The following is a 25,698-nucleotide window of genomic DNA, read 5'->3' as shown; positions in this document are numbered from 1 at the left end:
AAATTGTGCAAAGTGGGCAGAGCATGAAGTCTACACATAAACATATTATGTATAGTCCAGAGATCGGACATAGGTCAAATGTTAAAAACAAGTTATGAAATATGTTATGATAATATATATATATATATATATATATATATATATATATATATATATATATATATATATATATATATATATATATATATATATATATATATACAGTGAGGAAAATAAGTATTTGAACACCCTGCTATTTTGCAAGTTCTCCCACTTAGAAATCATGGAGGGGTCTGAAATTGTCATCGTAGGTGCATGTCCACTGTGAGAGACATAATCTAAAAAAAAAAATCCAGAAATCACAATATATGTTTTTTTTAACTATTTATTTGTATGATACAGCTGCAAATAAGTATTTGAACACCTGAGAAAGTCAATGTTAATATTTGGTACAGTAGCCTTTGTTTGCAATTACAGAGGTCAAACGTTTCCTGTAGTTTTTCACCAGGTTTGCACACACTGCAGGAGGGATTTTGGCCCACTCCTCCACACAGATCTTCTCTAGATCAGTCAGGTTTCGGGCCTGTCGCTGAGAAACATGGAGTTTGAGCTCCCTCCAAAGATTCTCTATTGGGTTTAGGTCTGGAGACTGGCTAGGCCACGCCAGAACCTTGATATGCTTCTTACAGAGCCACTCCTTGGTTATCCTGGCTGTGTGCTTCAGGTCATTGTCATGTTGGAAGACCCAGCTTCGACCCATCTTCAATGATCTAACTGAGGGAAGGAGGTTGTTCCCCAAAATCTCGCAATACATGGCCCCGGTCATCCTCTCCGTAATACAGTGCAGTCGCCCTGTCCCATGTGCAGAAAAACACCCCTAAAGCATGATGCTACCACCCCCATGCTTCACAGTGGGGATGGTGTTCTTGGGATGGTACTCATCATTCTTCTTCCTCCAAACACGTTTAGTGGAATTATGACCCAAAAGTTCTATTTTGGTCTCATCTGACGACATGACTTTCTCCTATGACTCCCCTGGATCATCCGAATGGTCATTGGCAAACTTAAGACGTGCCTGGACATGTGCTGGTTTAAGCAGGGGAACCTTTCGTGCCATGCATGATTTCAAACCATGACGCCTTAGTGTATTACCAACAGTAACCTTGAAAACGGTGGTCCCAGCTCTTTTCAGGTCATTGACCAGCTCCTCTCGTGTAGTTCTGGGCTGATTTCTCACCTTCCTTAGGGTCATTGAGACCCCACGAGGTGAGATCTTGCACGGAGCCCCAGTCCGAGGAAGATTGACAGTCATGTTTAGCTTCTTCCATTTTCTAATGATTGCTTCAACAGTGGACCTTTTTTCACCAAGCTGCTTGGCAATTTCCCCGTAGCCTTTTCCAGCCTTGTGGAGGTGTACAATTTTGTCTCTAGTGTCTTTGGACAGCTCTTTGGTCTTGGCCATGTTAGTAGTTGGATTCTTACTGATTGTATGGGGTGGACAGGTGTCTTTATGCAGCTAACGACCTCAAACAGGTGCATCTAATTTAGGATAATAAATGTAGTGGAGGTGGACATTTTAAAGGCGGACTAACAGGTCTTTGAGGGTCAGAATTCTAGCTGATAGACAGGTGTTCAAATACTTATTTGCAGCTGTATCATACAAATAAATAGTTTAAAAATCATATATTGTGATTTCTGAATTTTTTTTTTTAGATTATGTCTCTCACAGTGGACATGCACCTACGATGACAATTTCAGACCCCTCCATGATTTCTAAGTGGGAGAACTTGCAAAGTAGCAGGGTGTTCAAATACTTATTTTCCTCACTGTGTATATATATATATATATATATATATATATATATATATATATATATATATATATATATATATATATATATATATATACTTCACATCTACACACACACACACACACACACACACACACACAGACCTCTTTGCTCTTAGAGCCATGCTGAGAGCTCCATGTTGCATCACATAAAAAGAATCCTGCAGCTTTACCTTCATGCTGTGAATCTCCTGTTATACCACATCCCAACAGTGATCCCATTTAGATCTGTTGATTGTGAAGGCTACTGCTGTAAACCAAACTTATTGTAATGGTCATGGAGCCAATTTCTGCATTCCTCACACCATTACAACACCTCCACCAGCCTGGACAATGCAGGTCGAGTCCATGAATTAATGTTAACAGAATTCATCATCAGATTTAAGTTGTCAGTGGACTGGAGGAAAACCTGATGTGGTCTTCTGTTATTGTTCAGCATGCTCATCTGCTTTCATCTACGAAAGACTTTGTCTACAGAGTGGCATCATGATGTAATAAACATTTCAATACAAACATGCAAATTTACTTACGCTATAAAAACAAAGGTATACCCTCACCATAAGATTTGTATGTGTTTTTTTGAACATCCGATTCCACATTTAGTCCCCATGTCACTCTTGCAGATACCCTTCTATCACAAATCACTCCTGCCACTTTTCTCCACCCACTCCACCCTGCCTGCACTGTTTTCTTCAACCTGCTCCCTACTCTCACCACAAATCACAATATCATCTGCAAACATCATCATAGTCCATGGAGACTTCTGTCTGACCTCGTCTGTCAGCCTGTCCATCACCACTGCAAACAGGAGGAAAAAAAAAATAAAAAAATTCTGTTTTGCCAACCTCTTTCTCCTTATGTTTTCCTACACTTCCTCATTCCACCACCATGTCTCTTCGTTTTCCTTTCTATTTCCAAATGTCACACTAAGTACCTTTCTAGCTCTCCCTTATCACTTCTGCAGTAGTTGTCCAATCATTCAGCACCTCTTCACCACCACCGAGCCCCTGTCTGTCCTCTTCCCTGAATCTCACACTACAGTCTTCCTCCTTCAGTTTCCACCATCTTATTCTTCTTTCAGTCCTAACTCTCTTCTTCACCTCCAAAACCATCCTACAGACCACCATCTGATGCTGTCTAGCTACACTGTCCCCTGCCAACACCTTACAGTCTCCAATCTCCTTCAGGTTTCATCTCCTACATAGAACATAGTCTAACTGTGTGCACCTTCCTCCACTCTTATACATCACCCTGGATCCTTCTTTTTTTTTTTTTTTTAAAAGTGTTCACTACTGCTATTTCCATCCTTTTAGCAAAATCTACCACCATCTGCCCTTCCACATTCCTCTCCTTAAAGCCATACCTACCCATCACCTCCTCATCACCTCTGTTCCCTTCACCTACATGCCCTACATGCCCATTAAAGTCTGTATATTAGTATATATAAGTAGTGTATATTCAGAGTATTACAATTTGACCTTTTAACTAGATAATGGTATTATAATTTGTTATTACTCATTTGCATAAATAAATGTGAATTTTGAATAGAATTCCATAAAAAAAAGTATTGAAGAGCAGGAAAACCAGCAAATCCCAGTTATAATTAACGGTTATAATTAGCAAATTTTAGTTTTAAAAAAATTGTTTTTAAACAATTGTCACAAAGTTAAATCCTAGATGGAGTCATCATAGCTCAACATCCTCAAAATGTTGGCCTCCCAGCAATTCATATTCTTATTGTACTATGGCACCTTTAAGAAAAAGAAAACTTCATAAAATTAGATTAGATTAGATTAGATAAAAAATTCTTGTCATTGTGCAAGGTACAGAGCCAATGAAATGCAGTTAGCATCTAACCAGAAGTGCATAAGTGGCTTATTTACAATAAATAACAGTAGATAAATAAGGTATGAGGTCCACATATACAGGGATGAGGGTGATTAATGTACAGAAGGTGCAGTAGGTAATAATATATGGTATATATAATAATATACAATATACAATGTCATACAGTCTGTCCTGGGACTTTAATGGCAAACTGTAATTTGGAGTCGAATTAGCTAATAGAAATGCAAAGATAAGATGTGATGTGGAGCAGGCTTGCATTCATTACAGACATTAACACCCAGGCTGGGACCATCAAATGAAAGTGCTTGTTGTGTGTACGAGTGTATTTTCGTGGCTAATGAAGATGCTTCTGTGTGGGTATATGTGGCTAATGAAAGTGTGCCTTCAATCAACATCCCTGTGTGTGCTTTATATGTCTCTGCATTTGTTTTATGTTTGCATGTGTGCAAATTGCTTTCGGTCTAAAATGTATGGAAATCCTTAATATCTGCCTGGGGATATGTCTATCCCCAGGCAGGTAGACATAGACACATAAACCCAGGAGATGTGAGGCTGACTTTGAGTTGCCTACACAAGGACGAAGGCTTTTGAAATTCCAGTACACACAACAGGGTCGTTGATATTGACAAGGCTGACCCACATGCTAGAGCAAGAGATAAATTATCCAGCAGAAGTGTCCAATACCACTGACGCCAGAAATGATTTACAGTTTGAGGACGTCTTGATTGATTCGGCGCTGTGACTGGCTCGGAAGTAGGCTGAGACCTCAAAAGGCTTTCTGTTTTATTCATCATAAACCAACATGTTAAAGGAAAAACATAAAATATTTTTTGTTTATTTTTATAATTGTCCTTTATCTAAGTGTATTAACTGTTTGACAGGAATGTTAAGATGGGCATCCCGTTAAAATGGTTTAAATTAGTAATTGATTCATTGGTTCCACTATATATTAGCACTAAGTGACTCGATAATGGCTTCAATTGATTGAATTGCATTGATTTTATTGGCAATTTGTTTCATTCGCTTGTTTGCGTTTGCTCCATCTGGATTCTGGATGCTGAATTATTTACTGGATCAGACAATGAAAAAGATATGTGGAGAGAAAGCGAAGAAACTCACCTTTCACTCAAGCTGCAAATGTCCATCATCCCCATCACTATCCGGTTGCTAGGTTGCCAAATTTCGATAACCAGAGCCTCCTGATGATATTTTTACATGATTTTTGCCAATATTAATCATTGCTGGTTCTTAACCACCATGTATCCAGTGCTTTTAACACTCAAAGGTAATGCAGTAAGTGCTGTAAATGCTCATGATGGACTGTTCTATTTGATGAACAGAGACTAGTACTGGACACGAAATGGACAGTGTTTTTTATGTCGTGTTTAGGGGATGTGAACTCACAACTCTACCCAAATGATAGTTAAAGGTAATTGTGTCTGCACCGTTTTAGTTTTATATTGCATGCGATTTCCTACATCCCATGCGGCGTCATACAGATAGGTTGAACAGCAGCATCTTCTTTACCTCTTAGTTTATAATACCAAACAGCTATAAGGTTGACTCACTACATTCCTGCATTTTATCCTGGTCAAAGTTGCAGTCAAGATGGAAACAATGCCAGGAAAACCTGTACCACAGGGAACCATGCATTGCCTATGTTCACAACTAAGGGTAATTTTGCATTGCTGGTCCACCAAGCAAGATGTTTTTTCCAAGACTTTAGGACAAACCCATAGAAACTGTAAAAAGACAATACTACACTGCATAATTTGTGATAGAAAAGAGATTTCTGGTGTAAAATGAGTGAAAATAGTGTGGACTGTGATGTTTTATTATAATGTGGCTTTTTTTTATAATGTGACACTCTAACACACATGTAGAAACAATATAGAGCTCCAGACCACCTCCTTGCATGTTTGTGACAGGTGGAAAGAAACTAGCACAAAACTCAGCTAAGGACTGACCCAGGAGTCCTCAAGCAGCAGCACGACTGACTACACCACTGAGCCACCTGGTGCATTTTCCACCATCTGTTATTACCCAAACATCCTTTTTTTCCAAGCATTTTTTAGTGGCCAAAAAAGTGACACCAGCGCAAGTTGGGTATTTGGCTTAGATCAAGCAAACTTCTGGGTTGAATTATTTGTCTGTCTGTCTGTTTGTTTGTTTGTTTGTTTGTTTGTTTGTTTGTTTGTTTGTGCTGTTGTGTCCTTGTGAAACCATTTGTAAAATGAGTGCACCAGAAAGAACAAGTCAAAAGGGCGTGTTGTGGAGGTAGTGCACGGTTTAGGACGCAGCCATTGGAGTGAAATGGGAGGGAGCCGAAAGTGCATAAAGCTGTCTCTATCTCTCTCTCTCTCCCTCTCTCTCGCTCTCGTTCTCGTTCTCTCTCTCTCTCTCTCTCTCTCTCTCTCTCTCTCTCGTTCTCTTTTTTTCTCCCTCCCTCACTCCTGACAGCGTTTCTTCACTTCAGGACCATGGACAGCAGGAGGATGTCACGCGTCTCACACAATAACCTCTAGGACACGGTTTAGGAGAAAAGGTCTAATTTTTTTGCCCTCCATCCAGGTTGATATTCGTACCACCGTGCAAAAATTATTAGCCCACCTCTTCCTCCTCCTTTTTTTTGCCACCACGTTCAGCTTCGACCCCGGGACCCCGTGCGCGTTATGGAGCGGCGGCGTCGGGCGTCCTTCGCGCTCGCGCTTAACTTGGCGGCGCTACTGCTGGCCGCGTGCGCGCTTGGCACCAGCCACTGGTGCGCCGGAAGCCGGAAAGTGCTGAAGCCGTTCTGCACTGGCCCGCCGCCGAAACCGCCGCTCGCGCACCGCGACACGAACTGCATCCGCTACAACGGCTCGAATGCCAACCACAGCCGCCAGGTGCAGTACATCTGGGAGACCGGAGAGGACAAGTTTGTCCTCAGGAAGTTCCACAGCGGCATCTGGCTGTCCTGCGAGCAGAACATCGACCTGAGCGGTGAGAATGAGCTTGTCCTTGTCTTCGTCCCGCGTCCCACATCCAAACCTTCCAGCAATCTCTGATTGCATTCAAGACACTTTTATCTTTGCACTTCTGACTTCTTCTTTTAGCTCATTTTGTTTATTTGTTTATTTGGTTGTTTGTTTGCATGCATGCTTGTTGATTTCTAGGCTACAGGGTATCGTATTAGTACCTTGTCTCCGATCAGGTGCCCTCAGATTTTTTTTATAGCATGAGTAGGATTTCCTTTGCCCAAGTCTACTTTAATTAATTTCTAATGGTACAATAGAATCCAAATTCACAAGATACAGATTTGAAAGATCCAGAAAGGTACCATAAAAAGATACAGAAAGGTTCACCCCAATGACAAGGACTGGTACCATTGAGTACCCTTTTAAAAAAATCTGACATTGGAAGCACCTCTGGTGAATGACTCAACTTCACTCAGACAGATATTACACCACATTTATTTATTTATTTATTTATTTATTTATTTATTTATTTATTTATTTATTTATTTATTTATTTATTTATATTTTTCGCCCTTTTTTTTTCTACACCATTTATGGACAAGTTAATTAACCCTGGGGTTTATAGAACAGCCTTTCCACAGAGGACAGTATTAGATGTAACCCTGCAGCTAGAAGATCAACAATGGAATGCTATTTGTAGTATTGCATTTAAACTGTCCATGAACATTGCACATTGTGATATTTTTTTAAATTACTATTGATAAATTAAGCTTTTATTAAAGCAACTGTATAGTCATTAAACCACAAGTGGAAATAGGGGCAGATTATTTAGCTACAAGTTAGAAAAAAAATTAAACAGTGGTTGTCGAGAACTAGGCTTGGAACTATGAAAGGTTTTGGATGGGATAATGTGCTTCTATTAATTGCAGTTATAGCCATGAAAAAACATGTAGAACAAGTAGAACATTTTAAGGAGAAGTTTGTGGATGAAATAAACTGCAGTGATTAGTGATTGGTTGTTAGGAAAAATTGTAATCAGTTATTGGGTGTTAGGAGCAATAGAGATCAGTGATTTGTTTTTAGGAACAATAGAAATTAGTTATTAGTTCTGAGGACAATGAAGGTCAGTGATTGGTTGTTGAGGACAATGGAGAACAGTGATTGATGTTTGGGACAATAAAGTTCAGTGATTGGTTGTTTGGGAACAATAGACAGCAATGATTAATGTGAAAAATGGAAAAAAAATCTTTGGTGTTTAGAAAACGACAGTGATAGATGAATGCTTGTTGGAAACAATAGACGTTATTGATTGTTGGGAACAATTACAAACAGTTATTGGTTGTTGTGAATAGTAAAGATGAGTAGTTTGTTTTGAACAGTAGAGTTCCAGAAATGGTTGTTAGAAACAATGGATATTAGTGATTGGTTCATTAAAACAATGGAGATCAGTGACTGGTTGTTGGGAACAATAAAAATCAATGGAGACAATATATAAGTGTATTTGTATATTAGGGATTGGTTGTTTGCAATTAAGGATATCAGTAATTGCTTTGAGGAGCAATTCAAATCAGTGATTGGCTGTTTTGAAAAATACAAATCAGTGATTGTTTGTTGGGGCAATACAAATCAGTGATTAATTGTTTAGAGCAATACAAATCAGTGATTGACTATTGGGAGCAATAAAGATCAATAACTGGTTCTTAGGAGCAATAAAGATTAGTGATTGGTTGTTGGGAGCACTAAATGTCAGTGATTGGTTGTTTTGAGCAGTAAAGATAAGTGATTTGTTGTTGGGAGTACTAAATGTCAGTGATTGGTTGTTGGGAGCAGTAAAGATAAATGATTGGTTGTTAAAAGCAGTGAAGATAAGTGATTGGTTTTTAGGAACAGTAAAGATAAGTGATTTGTTGTTTTGAACAATGGCGATCATTTATTGGTTGGTAGGAACAATGGAGATTAGTTTTGCTTGTTGGGACAATGTAGGTCAGGGAATATTTGTTAGGTAAAATGAAGATTAGTGACTGGTTGCTGGGAACATTAGTGATTAGTGATTGGTTAGTAGGAACAATGGCAATCAGTGATTGGTTGTTGTGAACAGTAGGCTCAAGAAAATAGAGTTTACATAAATTTGGTGTTTCAGTACCATTAGCAGTTCCATATTACTGATTAAGCCACTGTGCAAATATCAATCACAATACTAAAATGATTTGGGCTGTATCTCTGGGTGGGTGGGTGTTCTTTACTAATTGAATATCATTGATGTTCCTCTATTATTCAAAGTTAACACATGCAGTCTCCAATGTAGTGAAATGTCTGCACTAATGATTTTATAATTACTGTCTCTTAAATCTATGCTGTCTCTGTTAACAGGTGAAAACTGCAGAAGCTTCATAAATATTCCTCCTCCAAATGAGAGAGGTGAGTCCTGAATGTTTACTTTCTATAGCTCTTTGTGATTCAACAACCATTTTTTTAGTCTATGACTGTAATCATTGCTTTTACTTTAAGTCCATTTAATTTATTTGATCTCACCTTTGAAATGACGTTTAAGAGAATTCATTCAACACTCCATGCGAATTGATTATTCAGAATAAGATCGCATCGGTTGTCCTTGATTTGACCTTTGGGTGTGTGTAGTACAAGCCTTTTTAGCATTTTGAAATGCATTTGGTTACACTAGACTTGATGACATGAAGTATTGTGTGGCATGGCTTTCAGAAAACATATACCAAGCTCACATTCCTCTTGGTTCATTTGATTATTTAGTACAGAATCTGTACTTCATTCCTACAAGCAGAACAATATTCAAAGTGACAAAACTGAAAAACGCAACCGAGATTAAAACAGTGCTGTTGTCAAACTCGGTGGCATGTTAAACTCGGAATAGTAAAATAAAAAGAAGAAAAATGAGCAAGAAGAAATATTTTTACATAAAACTCTTACTAATGTACTGCTTTGACTTGGAAAAACATTCCGTTTATCTTTTTCAGCATTTGTTTAAAGGAAAAATTGATAAGTCCTCTAGGGAAGTACAAAATTATGCAGACGCACATACTTCCCATTTGCAAGCAGCTTGCGTCCCTGTCTGTTGTGGATGTTTAGTGACCGGCATTTACAAGCATTTGATTTAATTCAGGACGGAAACAATAGTAGCCAAAATGTAATTGCTTCCAAGGGTAAATATTTCAACACAAACATACTGTAATCGGCTCTTATCGGTTTAAGAATGAGTTGTTTTATTGACGTTAGGATTTGTAGTAGCATCTTTGTCAGAACAGCAAAGCAAGCAAACATTAGCTATGCATGTTCAATAGAGGCACTCCTACTTCCTTTCAAACAAACCGATTGGTCTCTAAACCGTTTTGTCTTAGGTTTAAAAGGTCGTGTATGACAGGATGGGATATGATGTCTGGTAAGAAGTAAACTTGTGTTTGGGGGAACTGACAAAATGTTGGACCACTTGCATTATAAAATTAGTTTTGTCAAAATTATGTTTTATCACCCTTTCTCCTCCAGGAGTCTTGTGGCTGTGCATTGTTGCAGAATGTCTGTACATCCTCCTCCTGTCCACCGGTGGAATCCTCATGTCGATCGAGGTCTGCCAGTTAGGAAACGTCATCGACGGACTGAAACTCAATGCCTTCGCTGCCATATTCACCGTCTTGTCAGGTACACCGCTTTGATTTGGTTGATTTATCGGTGCGATCACAAGAACACTTTTTCACTCACGTATCACGTGTCAGAACTTTGCTCATCACCATTTAAACGCAATGTCACATTTTGCATATCTCTGTGATCGCACGGACGTCTATGGGTGTGGTTGGGTGTATAGACACGCATGAGTGGGAGCAGCAAGGCTGTTCGGATGTCATGACGGAACTTCGGCCACGTCACTGGCACTTCTCTCAGAGGATGGTGTTGGTTATGGTGTGATGAGAGTGACAGTTTCAGCTGTTCGTGCCGCAGCAGGCTGGCCTTTGCTTTTCCTGTAGACCAGTCATCTGACTCGTGATCCTGCATTCACAGAGAATATCAATGACCAGAGTCAAGAATCTCAGTGAGACTCACATTATACAATCCTTTGCCAATCTCAATGCTTTTGAAACGTGCCAATTTAAAGCTTTATTGAACAGAATGAATGCTCGATAGGAAAACTTTCCATGTACACAAATTACAAGTCGTAATCAGATTCCTCATTGATATAAGCAGAAGATCATGCGAAGAAGTGACAGAACTGAAATACGGAACACAGATTAGAACAGTGCTGTGTCACAGTGGCGTGTTAAACATGGAAAAGAAAAAGATAAAAAAGAACATGAAAGATTATTAAATGAAACTAATGTAATTAATATTATTCTTTAGTACTAATGTACTATTCGGCTTGGAAAAATACTTAGTTAATCTTCAGAAATTAAATATTTTACCTCAAATATATACATTATCAGTCCAAATCTGGATGCACCTGATTATAGAGGATGTTTATTTAATTTTTATATATTTTTTGGATTTAATACATATGGAACTGGCAACCAACAAGAAAGCGTGTGTTACACCCTTGGTGATTGGTTATTGTTATTTTTTTTTTTTACAGTATATAGCATTTTTATTGATTGTATTTACATATTTAATCAACATTAAGTTTCAAGTTTTATTTGTAATGTCTGTGACAGTTTGTACAATTAAATGCTTAAGTGAGGCTACAGGCAAACTACAGCAAATATCAAACAAGTAATGATATTTAACAGTAAAAAGAAGATGAAAAAAGTAATAATGAGGCACAAGAAAGTTATAATTATCTACAAGTGTGTATATGTACATACAGTATACTAGTATGACTAGCATATTAGTATGAGGTTCTTCTTATGAAAAGTATCTTATTATATATACATTATAAAAACAGAAGTTTGGTATTAATGTGTTTTTGAACCATTCTGAAACAAAAATAAGTCCTAGTGTGCTGTTAAGATAACCTCCACACTTTTTGGAAGGCTTTCCAACATATTTGTGCTGATTCAGACATAACATATTTCAAAAGGTCAGGTACTGACGCAAGGTGAAGAGTCCTGGGGTTTAGTCAGTGTTCCAATTCATTCCATAGGTGTTCAGTGGGGTTGAGGTCAGAGCTCTGTGCAGGAGTGAACTATGTCTTCACAGAGCTCAGAGCACTTTCATGCTCGCATCTTAGTTGCAGTGAAGGGGATATTGTATTGATATAGCATACAACGATTTAAGGCCTACATATGGATGTAATGCTCCAAACTTTCCAAACATTTAGCCGTATAGTTGACCTTATAGTGAATATAAGGTCAACTGTAAGTTCTATTATTAAATATACTACTTTAACAATTTAGTGGCAATCACAGTGGGACACTTTAAATCTGGACTACTATTAATATATATGCCATATCAATATCCATTCCTTTCTGTTTTATTCCTCTATATATATTTTTATAGTATAAAATATATATACAAGAATAATAACTGGTGCAGCAGTCAGTCCCTTTTAATGGAAAGTTTTGCGGGGGAACATTTTCTTAATACTAAGTCCACATCTTCTCTTTTTGGTTTGAAATGCTTTCAGATAGATTTGACAAAACGTTTGGAGGATCACAACCATATGACATTTTTATTGGAGAACTTTTTCTGTTCCAGCATGACTATGCCCCCGAGCACAAAGCTTAACCTTATTGCAGTGGCGGGCGGTCAAGGCCAGCAAAGCCTTCTCTGCTGGTCTAAACACTATCAGAAGCATCTTGTATCTAACCTACATTTACAACCTAAATTCTAATATTTGTTCAATGAAATTGTATTTATTTATTGCGAACGGTTTATTCTCTTCATTTTGTAGTTTCTCTCGGCTGCACTGCTTCCAGTACGTGTATGTGGATGTTAGATTTTTTGTCCAATCAGATTTCAGCCTTTATGTGCTGCCATGTCAATCTAATCTGCCCAAAACCTTCAAAGTCTGTCCTGCTGGCCTTTTTTAACCATAGTCTCCTTAATAAATTGCTCTGTTTGTTTAACCAATCAGATTTCATATTAGCTAGCTAGCCCTCTGATTGGTTGGTCAGAGGGAAACTGTTACTGTTACTGGCAAAACACGTGTGTAGCGCTCTGCACACATAAATACATCTAAGTTAGACTGATTTGGTCTCGGACATATTTAAAAAAACAGTTTGAGGAAAAGCTAGACATCGTGAGGAGGTCAGCCAACCCCGAAGCTAGCTAGCTTGTCTCAGCCTGGTAAAGGGTTTGTTCACCACTTCCAGACCAGTGAATACAAGCGGTACCACTGGCTTACAGCCTCTGAGGAGCGGTGCAAATTATGAGTCGGCATCTCTGGTGAGTAGGTTGTATTTTATTTAAATGTTTGTTTTTTTCATGTTATTAGACAAATATTGTTTCTGAACTGCTCCAGATGATGTAGGTGCACAGTTGCGGTTGTAGTGTAGAGTTTTGGAGTCTTAGCTGGGTTTCTTGCTTTAGTAAAATTGTATTCACCCTCAATATGTGAAACGCCTCTCTCTCTGTAATGCCACGTGTTGTTATATTGCGTTTGTATTGAATTGATGGTTTCTGTAATTGTGACGTGATAGTGGTGGTATTAAGAGGTGGATTAAGTCGGGTACGTCCCCACTGAAGGCCCAGGTACCAAATGCACAACCGCCACTGCCTTATTGAACACCTTTGGGATTAATTGGAATGCTGACTGCATCACAGGACTCCTCACCTCACCTACATAAGTACCTGGCTTTACTAAAGACCTCGTGGAATTTAGACTTCTGAATGAGCACAAATCTCGAAAGGCACAGTCCAAAATCTAGTGGAACACAAGAGTGGAAATTATTATAACAGCAAATAAGGACTAAATGTGGAATGGAATGTTTGAAAAAGATAAGTGTCCACAAATAAATGTCCATATAGTGTGTGTGTATATATATATATATATATATATATATATATATATATATATATATATATATATATATATATATATATATATATATATACAGTGGAACCCACTTATCTCGACCTCGGTTAACTCGCCAACCGTATTAAGTCGACGTTTTTAAAGTGGAACCGCCAAATTCTCGCTTTGTCTTAGCATTTTTTATCGGTTATGTCGATTCTTTTATGTCGACGAACCCTAATATCTCGAGCACGAGGGGGGGCAAATTTGCCACTTAACGTCGGTTATCTCAATCCCCATGACCAATCGCCGGCTTTTGCCACGTCACCATCTCACTACCGTATTTTCGCGTATATAAGACGCGTCTTATAGAAAGTTTTACATACCCCTCACCCAGGGTGCGTCTTATACACGCAAAAATACGGTAGTGAGACGGCACTGTGCAGCCGCAGAAGAACTCGTGGAAGTGGCGGAAAAATCAAGCCTTACAGATGCTATGTTGGAAGTGTAGGATACTTTTCAGAGCTGTGTGTCAGAGTGAAATGACTCGAGAATTTAATGTTGACACTGGTTAGCTTTTTGTAAAAACGAACTACACCCCGCGCGTTTATTGTGATTTTGTGAGCGATCTTTGTGTTTGCAATGTTGGAGAATATAATAAAGGTTTGTTTTGAGAATCGACAGTGGTTTGTATTGTATACTGGTAAATCTCTGCTGTTAGTTGGTGCGCATATGCCTTTTGGTGTTAACAAACATGTATGTACATTTTTATAGCATGCCTTCATCAAACAAATCGCGGCAACGCTGTTGTGTAAAAAACCTTCGAAAAAAACACGTGCATGCACATTCTCATTTAATAACGCACATCATGTACATAAAGAAATTTCAAGCACGTTAATATATTGCCGCCATTTTGGTTTTCGTTTATCTCGATCATCGGTTATCTCGGCGCTTTTTGGCAACCCCCTACGCCGTCGACATAACTGGGTTCCACTGTATATATATTTATTTAACACTCTTAACAGTATTCCAGATTAATTATTGCTCGCCAATGAAGCAGCTTTATGACAGAGGCAAAACACTTCCAAATTCCCAAACCGCCCAAATGTTTTCGAATAAAAGCTACTAGTTTAAAGATACAATTGTGATACATAAAAACAATGATAAACTGTAATAAATGGACATTCTGTGTTACACAAATGAGGATAAGTTCTCTTTTGACTCTGGTTCCTCTCAATGTCTATACCTCAGACCATCTCAGGGAGTTTTTTCTTGCCCAGTAGGGAGAAACGTACAGTAGAGGCACTAAAATATACATTTTGATTTTATAACCTACATATCTCTATAAAGCTGCTTTGGGAGAATGTCCATTGTTCAAAGTGCTATACAAATAAAATGTAATTGAATTGAGTCTGTTTAAGGTACAGTAAAAGCTTAGATTTGAAAAATACGCCACGTCCCCAAAAAACCCTCAAACATCTCACCAGGCTTTCATGAATTATTTTTCCTTTTAACAGCACACCCTGTAATGTTTTACTCCTTACATATTGACAGTAACCATATCTTGAATGTTGTTCATTATTATGAAATATATTATATGATATACAATCTGTTCCAAAACTATTGGCATCCTGACATCAGACAATTACGCATAACTTACAGAGATGAATTTCCTTTGTTGAATCTGAAAACGTTTTTTTCATGCTCAAAATGAATCAATATGATTCAATAAAAATCAATATTATATTCAGGATTGCTGGTTCAGCTACAGTAGATCTATGAAAATAGTATTGCTTTTCGATTTGTTTGTGATGACCGCAGTATCAGTTACTGCATTTCTGTTCAAATAGGTTCAATTATGTTTTGTTCAGATGCATGTGGTCTGTTTCGCTGACTTCCCTTATATGAATTAAGCGGGCGGTCAAATCCATTTTTTATTTATTGGTCCGGTGTGATGAAATGCACGCCGCCGAGATTTTACACCCATGTGAGAAGGACAGATTTATACATCAATCAATAAGACACTCTGGGCTGAAAGAAAAAGCAAATAAAAGAGCTTGAAAGGAGGACAGTAGACAGTAAGGTTCATACATATGGATGAAAATATTGCAGGAAGAGCTTTTGAGATTAGAGTTTTCTTTGCAATGTGTATTACTAGGTATCAGAATCTGATTTTATTCCGCCTGAAATGCTGCACTTGATCTTCACCAGCTAGCACACAGCAGCAAAAAAAAAGCAACGGAGTGGAAAGTCTTAAATATTATTATAATTATCAAATATTATCAGCCACAGTTCTTACTGTGTGCTTGAGTGGATCTACCTTTTTCCAAATGTTGCTGTTCTTTCCAAGCATCTTGTTGATATCTTGTTGATTATGGAATATCTGCAAAAGAACGTAGTTCCTGTTATCACTTATGTTATAACAGCTATATACATGAAAGAGATAAAACAATATACTCTTTCTGGACAAAAATTATTGAGACACCTGACTTTTTCAGCCATATGTGGTTCTTCCACAATCTGTTAGCAAAAAAGCTGGAGGCACACAATTGTATAGGACTTCACTTGAACTAGGAGACCCAAACCTGTTCCAGCATGACAATGCCCTGTGCGCAAAGCCATCTCTATGAATAGATGCTTTACATGGGTTAGAATGGAAGATCTTGAGTGGCCTGCTATAGAGCTCTGACCTCAACCCTGATTGAATGCCTTGGGAATAAATGTGAACAGTGACTGCACTCCAGACCTCCTCATCTCACTTTGACTTTACGAACAACTTTGTGGCTGCATAAGCTATGAAAGATTTAAAAAGGGACTAAATGTAAAAAGGGATGTTTATAAAACATAGAAATTTTACGGTCTAGTGTCTAAATATATTAGGGCTGTCAAAATGAATGCAAATTCATTTAAACGGCATTCATTTATTTAACGTCTGATTACTACTGCTAGCTTTTTCAATTTTTTTATAAAAAATATTTATAAATCAATTTAAATAGAGGAGACTCTGAAACCTTCAACGCAACACGGGTTAATTCATGATGTCCTCTCTTTACTGAGGGAAAGCAACCAGAGCTGGGAAATTATTCTTAAGAAAAAAAAGAATAAAAAAAATGAATGAATTATATAGTTATAGAACATGACATCTCAAAACCAATCAATAAATTAATAATAATTAATAATTATTAACAAAGGGAGAGATTTTGAGTCAAATGTATATATTTGTAACATCTGTAACAATTAGTGTATTAAAAACCTGCAAAAGTATTAATTTTAGGTACATTTAGAACAGATAAAAATGTGAGATTAAGTTAATTAACCATGCTTAAATATTTTTATCGATTGACAGCCCTAATATATATATATGTATATAAATTAGGGCTGTTATAACAACCTCCTGAGGAGATATTTCACTAGGTTTTTGCTGATTCATACACAATAGATTTAGTGCACTTGATGAAGGGTGAAGAAGCCTGGGGTTCAGTCAGTGTTCCAGCTCCTTTCAAAAATTGAGGCGGTTGAAGTCAGGACTCTGTGCAGGAGATAACTATGTCTATATGCAGCTCACATATGGGTGTGATTATCAGTTAGCTGGAAACACGTGGCCACATAGTGGACCTTATAATAAGTGTTAGCAAAATCACTATTAGATATACTCATCAGTACTATCACAAATACTATATTAGTATTATCACAAATGACATCTGAAATAAACAATTCTCTTCATGCAAACAATTTTATACCTTTATAGTCCCCTCGTGCCCTTTAAGTGAAAGAGCTTTTAATAATCACTTCAAGTTCAGGTATAAACATTAGAGCACTTTTAGTTATGTGGACATCTACATTGTTTAAATATGTAGTTAAAGGAAAGGAGAAGAGCTGTCTCATTGACAGGGGACTCTGGAAGAACCATGACATCAATGTATCCTCAAATAGGGTTTGTCTTTTTGTGGTGTAACACTGCCCCCTAATGGCAAGATGCAGTTATGTCAACATGGAAGAGCCTAGTCTGAAATTTATATATATACAGTACAGACCAAAAGTTTGGACACACCTTCTCATTCAAAGAGTTTTCTTTATTTTCATGACTATGAAAATTGTAGAGTCACACTGAAGGCATCAAGGGCTATTTGACCAAGAAGGAGAGTGATGGGGTGCTGCGCCAGATGACCTGGCCTCCACAGTCACCGGACCTGAACCCAATCGAGATGGTTTAGGGGTGAGCTGGACCGCAGAGTGAAGGCAAAAGGGCCAACAAGTGCCAAGCATCTCTCGGGGAACTCCTTCAAGACTGTTGGAAGACCATTTCAGGTGACTACCTCTTGAAGCTCATCAAGAGAATGCCAAGAGTGTGCAAAGCAGTAATCAAGGCAAAAGGGGGCTACTTTGAAGAACCTAGAATATGAGATTTTTCAGTTGTTTCACACTTTTTTGTTATGTATATAATTCCATATATAATTCCACATGTGTTAATTTATAGTTTTGATGCCTTCAGTGTGAATCTACAATTTTCATAGTCATGAAAATAAAGAAAACTCTTTGAATGAGAAGGTGTGTCCAAACTTTTGGTCTGTACTGTATATATATATATATATATATATATATATATATATATATATATATATATATATATATATATATATATATATATATATATATATATAATTATTATTATTATTATTTTTATTTTTTTTTCGGACTAGGCTCTTCCATGTTGACATAACTGCATCTTGCCATTAGGTTATGGTTCATGAAAAAATTATGGGTTTTTTTTCCCAAAAAAATAAACCAACAATCAGGTGGGAAAAAACAAGTACACCTTTTTTTGACTTCCACAATCATTAAAAGTGTAATTAGTAGTAACTAAAGAAATGAAAATGATTCATTAAACATAAATTAAATCTCACTACATCTAGAAAAGCAGAACCTTTGGCAGTTTGTTTTAGAGCATTCAGGTGTGAGTTTATATTATGCCAAGCGGAAGCTATATCATGCCAAGCCCTGGACTCAGTTCAGCAGCTGTTGCTGCTCATTAAGCTACAAAGGGTTATACGGCCATCTCCAAACATGTGTTTCTGTATTGATGTGTCTTTATGTGTAAGTGTAATGTGTAATTTCTACAGCATGAAGAATTGTTTACTAATGAAAAACAAACAGGTCATAAATGTGTCACAGGAAAATTCATAGGCTTTTATAAATGTTTGTGGTTACTAGTATTTACTACAATACTTCTGCTTCTTCTTTTAGCTTCTCCCATTAGGGGGCGCCACAGCAGATCATCCGTCTCCATACCCCCTGCCCTTAACATCTGCCTCTTTCAAACCAACTACCTGCATGTCTTCACTCACCATATCCATAAACCTCCTCCTTGGCCTTCCTCTTTTCCTCCTTCCTGGTGTCTCCATCCTCAGCATTCTCCTACAAATATACCACATATTCCTCCTCTGCACATGTCCAAACCATCTCAATCTTACCTCCTTCATCTTGTCTCCAAAATGTCCTACATGTCCCAACAAAAACTTCAACATTATTTGCTACATTACTATAGTTAGCATAAGTTTATGACAGCAATAATAATATATATTCAATATGTACTTCATAAAATCTACATCTTAGACTAAACACTCAATTTAAATTGCCTTTATTTTACATTAATAATATTTAATGCTTTATGGTGTACATATCATGAATAGCTAAAGGTTGATTGGATCTTCTTCTGGGTGAACCTCTGAGGTTTTATCAAAACCATAAAAGAGAAGGTTCTATCAGAAAGATAGAACGAATGATGGTAGAGGTAGAAGACGTTCAGCCAGCTAGAACCCTTAAAGGCTGTATGTTTTGTCACAACAAGACTTTGACTGTGATATAAAAGCATCATGCAACATGGCGCACGTCCTATGATTTGTCAAAAAACATGATAGAATACACTTAGCAAAAATCAGTATGTGGCATAAGCAATCATCAGATCGCATTTCATGGCATTATGTTATGACAAATTCCAGTAATTGTAACATGGCATAGATATTGTACAAACTGTACAATGTGGTTTTGTCCATTTTGTGATGACAGATTCAAATAATGAACACATACTGTATACATTGCAAGAACATGTACCCCAGATTTATTTATTTCCAAGAAAAAAACTTGAAACTGGATATCCATAGCATCTACGCCACTAGCCACTTCCTGGTTAGCGGCTAAAGCTAGTGCTATGTATCTTTTAGTGCCTTCACGAATGTGCAAAACAAATCTTATTTCCAGTACGGAGTGAGTGGCCACACTGACACTGCGCTAACTCTAGCGCTATATAGAACTATAACCTGCTTTTATTTATTTTTTCGTGCCCTGAAAAATGTGTTTTGGATGTTGTACCTGCAGGTCTTCTTGGCATGGTAGCGCACATGATGTACACAACAGCCTTTCAGCTCACTGTAAGTCTGGGCCCTGAAGACTGGAAACCCCAAAGCTGGGATTACAGCTGGTCTTACATGTAAGCATCTTTAGTGTTTTTTATCTGCACTGATTTCTCTCTTGTTTGCTTCCCGGCTGCACAAAAGTGTGTGTGTGTGTGTGTGTGTGTGTGTGTGTGTGTGTGTGTGTGTGTGTGTGTGTGTGTTCCTTTCTGCAGGTTGGCCTGGGGATCTTTCACAGCATGCATGGCGTCCTCGGTGACCACCATCAACCAATACACAAAGACCATCCTGGAGTTCAAGCACAAGCGGAGAAATATGGAGAAGAACCTGAAGATCAAGCAGCAGCTCCTCGAGCTGGATTGCCCTGAGCAGATGTGGGACATGTATATCAGCTCAGTGCCCAGCACAGCTGAGGAGCTGTTGGAGCTGTCCAGTCCGAGCCGTAAGATTTCCAACCATGACATGAGCGATCAGCAGGGAGAGGAGTACTGCTGAGGCTAGCCTGGGGCCTCGTCTTCTAAACTGTGCTGAATGCTAAGTGCTCTTGCAAATGTGTCATGTTGGTTGGCAATACATTTGCAAATGGCACTGAGGATCACAGTATTGGTTTGCTGTCCTGCTGGCGGGACAACATTCATATCATTTTTACATTTACATCTATGGCAGACGCCCTTATCCAGAGCGACGTACAGTTATCTCGGTTATACAGCTGAGCAATTAAGATTCAAGCTTGAACCCATGACCTACTGATCTAAAGTCGTATCCACTGAGCTACCACTTCCCTCTTTAGAGCGGTACTGCTTTGAAAAATCTTTCGGTTCGTTTCCTCGTAACTTGTGATATATTGTGAGGTATTTGTAGGTATTTTTCTTTTTATCGAGCTGCTACAAAATCTGATAGTCGACCACACTGTAAATAGATCTTTTTTTTTCTTAGCATCTCATTAAGTAGCGTGACTCTCGGTACGTCACAGTGAATCTCACTGACAGGAGGATGATACAATACAATCTGTCTGCAGCTTCCATGCAAGGTTTAATGCCCTAACGTAGGGCACAGAAAGCTTATTCGCCAGTGTCACCATTTCTTAGCTTTCATTTTCTCCAGTACAAATCATAATCGAGGCCAAGAGTCACAAACACTCCTCAGTAATATATAAAGCATCTCCTCCAGCTAAGGAATCTTTTGCCTTCTGGTGATTTAGTACGCTAGTGCTGATTATAAATGAGGCTCCGGGGCAGGCCTTGAGTTTTCAAAAGCAAACCTCCCCTGGTGTATTGTATTACCTGCTGCTGCTTGGCACTGCCACGTGCCCTTAATGGACTAAATCTAGCCTCAGATTACAGTGAGGTCTTCGAGCCAGGAATGGACTTTTATCTGGCTATGCTACAGAGTTTCATCAATGACTGTATAAATGGTTTTTATGTCCAGTGTTGTATCGTGGTTATTAATTTTTATATATTTATGTATCGATGTTGTATACCGATAAGTGATAAATTCAAGGAAATAAATAAAGTCAAAGTGATTTAGTAACGTGTTAAGCCTCGGAAAACTTGATTCTGATTCTACATATTTTCTGGAACAGTTCTCAAGAGATAAAAAGCCTCAACTGCGGCTCTTGATAACGGTGGTAGCGACTGATTAGATTTTTTTTTTAGGGCATATCAGTCAATCTGTTTATTTAGAATGAGATTTAAGATCGTAATAATTTACGGACTATTAAGCGCACCCAAATATAAGACGCACCCACTGAATTGGACAAAGATTTTTATTTTGAACATAAATAAGCCGCACCTGTCTATAAGCCTGTCTACATTGAAACTAATGAACTTTACACAGGCTTTAACGAAAGACAGTGTCTGTTACACGGCTTGTATCTAAACAGTAGACTACCAAGAAAGTCATTGTTTACTGTCTTCCTCCTTCCTTTCACAACAATTTCTTTAGAGTTTTTCTTTCAGCATTGTCGTGCGTTTAAAAATCACCATCGGTGAATCTTTTCTCCCGAAGCCGTGCAGCTCAGAACACAGGTGAAGTGTGTTTTCATGCCCGGTTGTTTTTCAGCGTGACGAATGATTCACATTTCCTGTAGACAGTCCGAGTGAGCGGCAGGTCAAACGTCAGAGGAACCTCATCCATATATATAATGCCCGATTCAGTGGGAGAGCATCTGATTTAATATAAAAAGTTTAATTGGTTCACCTGAACCCGTTCGGCAACCCGGGAAAAACCCAGGAAAAATCCATAAATTAGCCGCTTCAGTGTTTAAGCCGCGGAGTTCAAAGCATGGGGAAAAAGTAGCAGCTTATAGTCCGAAAATACGATGATCATTTTCACACTCGTCAGATCATTTAGTCCGTAATTTTAATGTGGAGATGGGGACGAGGTCATCATGAACTAAAGACCACCTCTACCAGATAGAAATGTTATACCTTAAGACAAAGATAATGAGTCTGGAGTATTGATTTGCACTCACACTTCACTCCATTCCAAATTTCCTTTTAACTGTTTCCAGTCTATATGTTTACGTCTGTATCCTGTATAATAAGACAACGAAAGGATCATTTTGTGTGAAACAGGTTCACCATTGGCTGTATTGTTTCGTCTATTGGGATATGTTTTCCTTGTATTTTCTGATCTCTGATTTGCATCTCTACAAAGGCACAGAGCGCATTTGTTGATCACAATCATTTTGATCACTATTCGGTTCCACTAAAGCATGCTTTAAACTGACTAGACATGTACAGGACTGTTTTTTTCCTCCAATGTGGGTCATTTTACAACAATACGGGCATCATATGCGTGTTATGGCAATTTTTTTTTTTTATGGCTGTGGATTGTAGATATATATTTGTATTTATATTAGTACATCTGTTTCAATGTATGAGTCTGCAAAGTTTTTATAGAAGAATATTACATAGTCGTGCTTTCTGTGTTTGGAGAAACAAAAAAAAGGGTATACGTGAGTGCAGGAGTGTAAAAAGAAGTGTAAGGGAGTGTATAAGAGAGTGTACTGTTGTATTAGGGAGTGTAGAAGTGTATGAGAGAGAGATGGACTGTATAAGGAAGTGTATTCGAGAGTGGATGAGTGTGTAAGATAGTGTAAGAGTGTATAAGAGAGAGATGGACTGTATAAGTGAGTGTAAAAGTGAGTGTATAAATGTATAACGGAGTGTAGGAGTGTATAAGAGAGAGATGGATTGTATAAGTGAGTGTATAAATGTATAACATAGTGTAGGATTTTATGACAGACTGTAAGAGTCTATAAGTTAGTGTAGGAGTGTTTCAGTGCATAATGAGTGTATAAGTGAGAGTATTAATATATAAGGTAGTGTAGGATTTTAAAAGAGACTGTAAGAGTGTATGAGAGAGAGATGGACTGTATAAGGAAGTGTATTAGAGACTGGATGAGTGTTTCAGGGAGAGTAGGATTTTTTTTTTAAACTGTAAGAGTGTATAAGAGAGAGGGAGGAAATGTACGAGTATGTAAGGGAGTGTATGAGTGTATAATAAGTGTTGAATTTTATAAGAGCCTGGAAGAGTGTATAAGGGAGTTTAGAAAGTGTATAGGTTAGTGTAGGAATGTATAAAGGAATGTAGGAGTGTTTAAGGGAGTGTAGGTGTGTATTACGTTGTAGGACTAAGAAATGAAATGTACAAATGTATGTATAACAAATGTAGGATTTTATAAGAATTTGTAAGAATGTATAAGAGATTGTATGAGTGTGTAAGCGAGCATAGGGGTGTAATAGTGTAGTGTAGGACTGTACAAAGGAATGTTGTACGGTATAAGGCAGTGTAGGCATGTATAACAGAGTGTAGGTGTGTATAAGACAGTGTAGGACTTTATAAATAAATGTACAAGTATGTAAGGAAGTGTATGAGAGTATAATGAGTGTATAAGCGAGACTGTAAGTGTATAAGGAAGTGTATGAGAGTATAATGAGTGTATAAGCGAGACTGTAAGTGTATAAGGAAGTGTATGAGAGTATAATGAGTGTATAAGCGAGACTGTAAGTGTATAAGGAAGTGTTTGAGAGTATAATGAGTGTATAAGCGAGACTGTAAGTGTATAAGGAAGTGTATGAGAGTATAATGAGTGTATAAGCGAGACTGTAAGTGTATAAGGAAGTGTTTGAGAGTATAATGAGTGTGTAAGCGAGACTGTAAGTGTATAAGGAAGTGTATGAGAGTATAATGAGTGTATAAGCGAGACTGTCAGTGTATAAGGAAGTGTTTGAGAGTATAATGAGTGTATAAGCGAGACTGTAAGTGTATAAGGAAGTGTATGAGAGTATAATGAGTGTATAAGCGAGACTGTAAGTGTATAAGGAAGTGTATGAGAGTATAATGAGTGTATAAGCGAGACTGTAAGTGTATAAGGAAGTGTATGAGAGTATAATGAGTGTATAAGCGAGACTGTAAGTGTATAAGGAAGTGTATGAGAGTATAATGAGTGTATAAGCAAGACTGTAAGTGTATAAGGAAGTGTTTGAGAGTATAATGAGTGTATAAGCGAGACTGTAAGTGTATAAGGAAGTGTATGAGAGTATAATGAGTGTATAAGCGAGACTGTAAGTGTATTAGGAAGTGTATGAGAGTATAATGAGTGTATAAGGAAGTGTATGAGAGTATAATGAGTGTATAAGCGAGACTGTAAGTGTATAAGGAAGTGTATGAGAGTATAATGAGTGTATAAGCGAGACTGTAAGTGTATAAGGAAGTGTATGAGAGTATAATGAGTGTATAAGCGAGACTGTAAGTGTATAAGGAAGTGTATGAGAGTATAATGAGTGTATAAGCGAGACTGTAAGTGTATAAGGAAGTGTTTGAGAGTATAATGTGTGTATAAGCGAGACTGTAAGTGTATAAGGAAGTGTATGAGAGTATAATGAGTGTATAAGCGAGACTGTAAGTGTATAAGGAAGTGTTTGAGAGTATAATGAGTGTATAAGCGAGACTGTAAGTGTATAAGGAAGTGTATGAGAGTATAATGAGTGTATAAGCGAGACTGTAAGTGTATAAGGAAGTGTATGAGAGTATAATGAGTGTATAAGCGAGACTGTAAGTGTATAAGGAAGTGTATGAGAGTATAATGAGTGTATAAGCGAGACTGTAAGTGTATAAGGAAGTGTATGAGAGTATAATGAGTGTATAAGCGAGACTGTAAGTGTATAAGGAAGTGTTTGAGAGTATAATGAGTGTATAAGCGAGACTGTAAGTGTATAAGGAAGTGTTTGAGAGTATAATGAGTGTATAAGCGAGACTGTAAGTGTATAAGGAAGTGTTTGAGAGTATAATGAGTGTATAAGCGAGACTGTAAGTGTATAAGGAAGTGTTTGAGAGTATAATGAGTGTATAAGCGAGACTGTAAGTGTATAAGGAAGTGTATGAGAGTATAATGAGTGTATAAGCGAGACTGTAAGTGTATAAGGAAGTGTATGAGAGTATAATGAGTGTATAAGCGAGACTGTAAGTGTATAAGGAAGTGTTTGAGAGTATAATGAGTGTATAAGCGAGACTGTAAGTGTATAAGGAAGTGTATGAGAGTATAATGAGTGTATAAGCGAGACTGTAAGTGTATAAGGAAGTATATGAGAGTATAATGAGTGTATAAGCGAGACTGTAAGTGTATAAGGAAGTATATGAGAGTATAATGAGTGTATAAGCGAGACTGTAAGTGTATAAGGAAGTGTTTGAGAGTATAATGAGTGTATAAGCGAGACTGTAAGTGTATAAGGAAGTGTTT

The 25,698-nt window shown here is 37.7% G+C and overlaps 1 protein-coding gene across 1 annotated transcript; it reads left to right on the top strand.

Moving 5' to 3' along the window:
• The first annotated feature begins 6,033 nt into the window (after positions 1-6,033).
• gsg1l2b (gsg1-like 2b) lies at positions 6,034-21,486 on the top strand. The gene is made up of 5 exons (XM_083557008.1): positions 6,034-6,657; positions 9,003-9,050; positions 10,149-10,301; positions 19,918-20,029; positions 20,168-21,486. The coding sequence occupies exons 1-5, from the start codon at positions 6,348-6,350 to the stop codon at positions 20,445-20,447; spliced, it is 903 nt and encodes a 300-aa protein (XP_083413134.1). The 5' UTR covers positions 6,034-6,347; the 3' UTR covers positions 20,448-21,486.
• Positions 21,487-25,698: the final 4,212 nt, after the last annotated feature.

The sequence above is a fragment of the Silurus aristotelis genome (genome assembly GCF_946808225.1).
Source record: "Silurus aristotelis genome assembly, chromosome: 12".
NCBI classification, from domain to species: domain Eukaryota; kingdom Metazoa; phylum Chordata; class Actinopteri; order Siluriformes; family Siluridae; genus Silurus; species Silurus aristotelis.
Note: the sequence above shows the minus strand (reverse complement) of the source record. Positions and strands in the feature narration are given on the sequence as shown.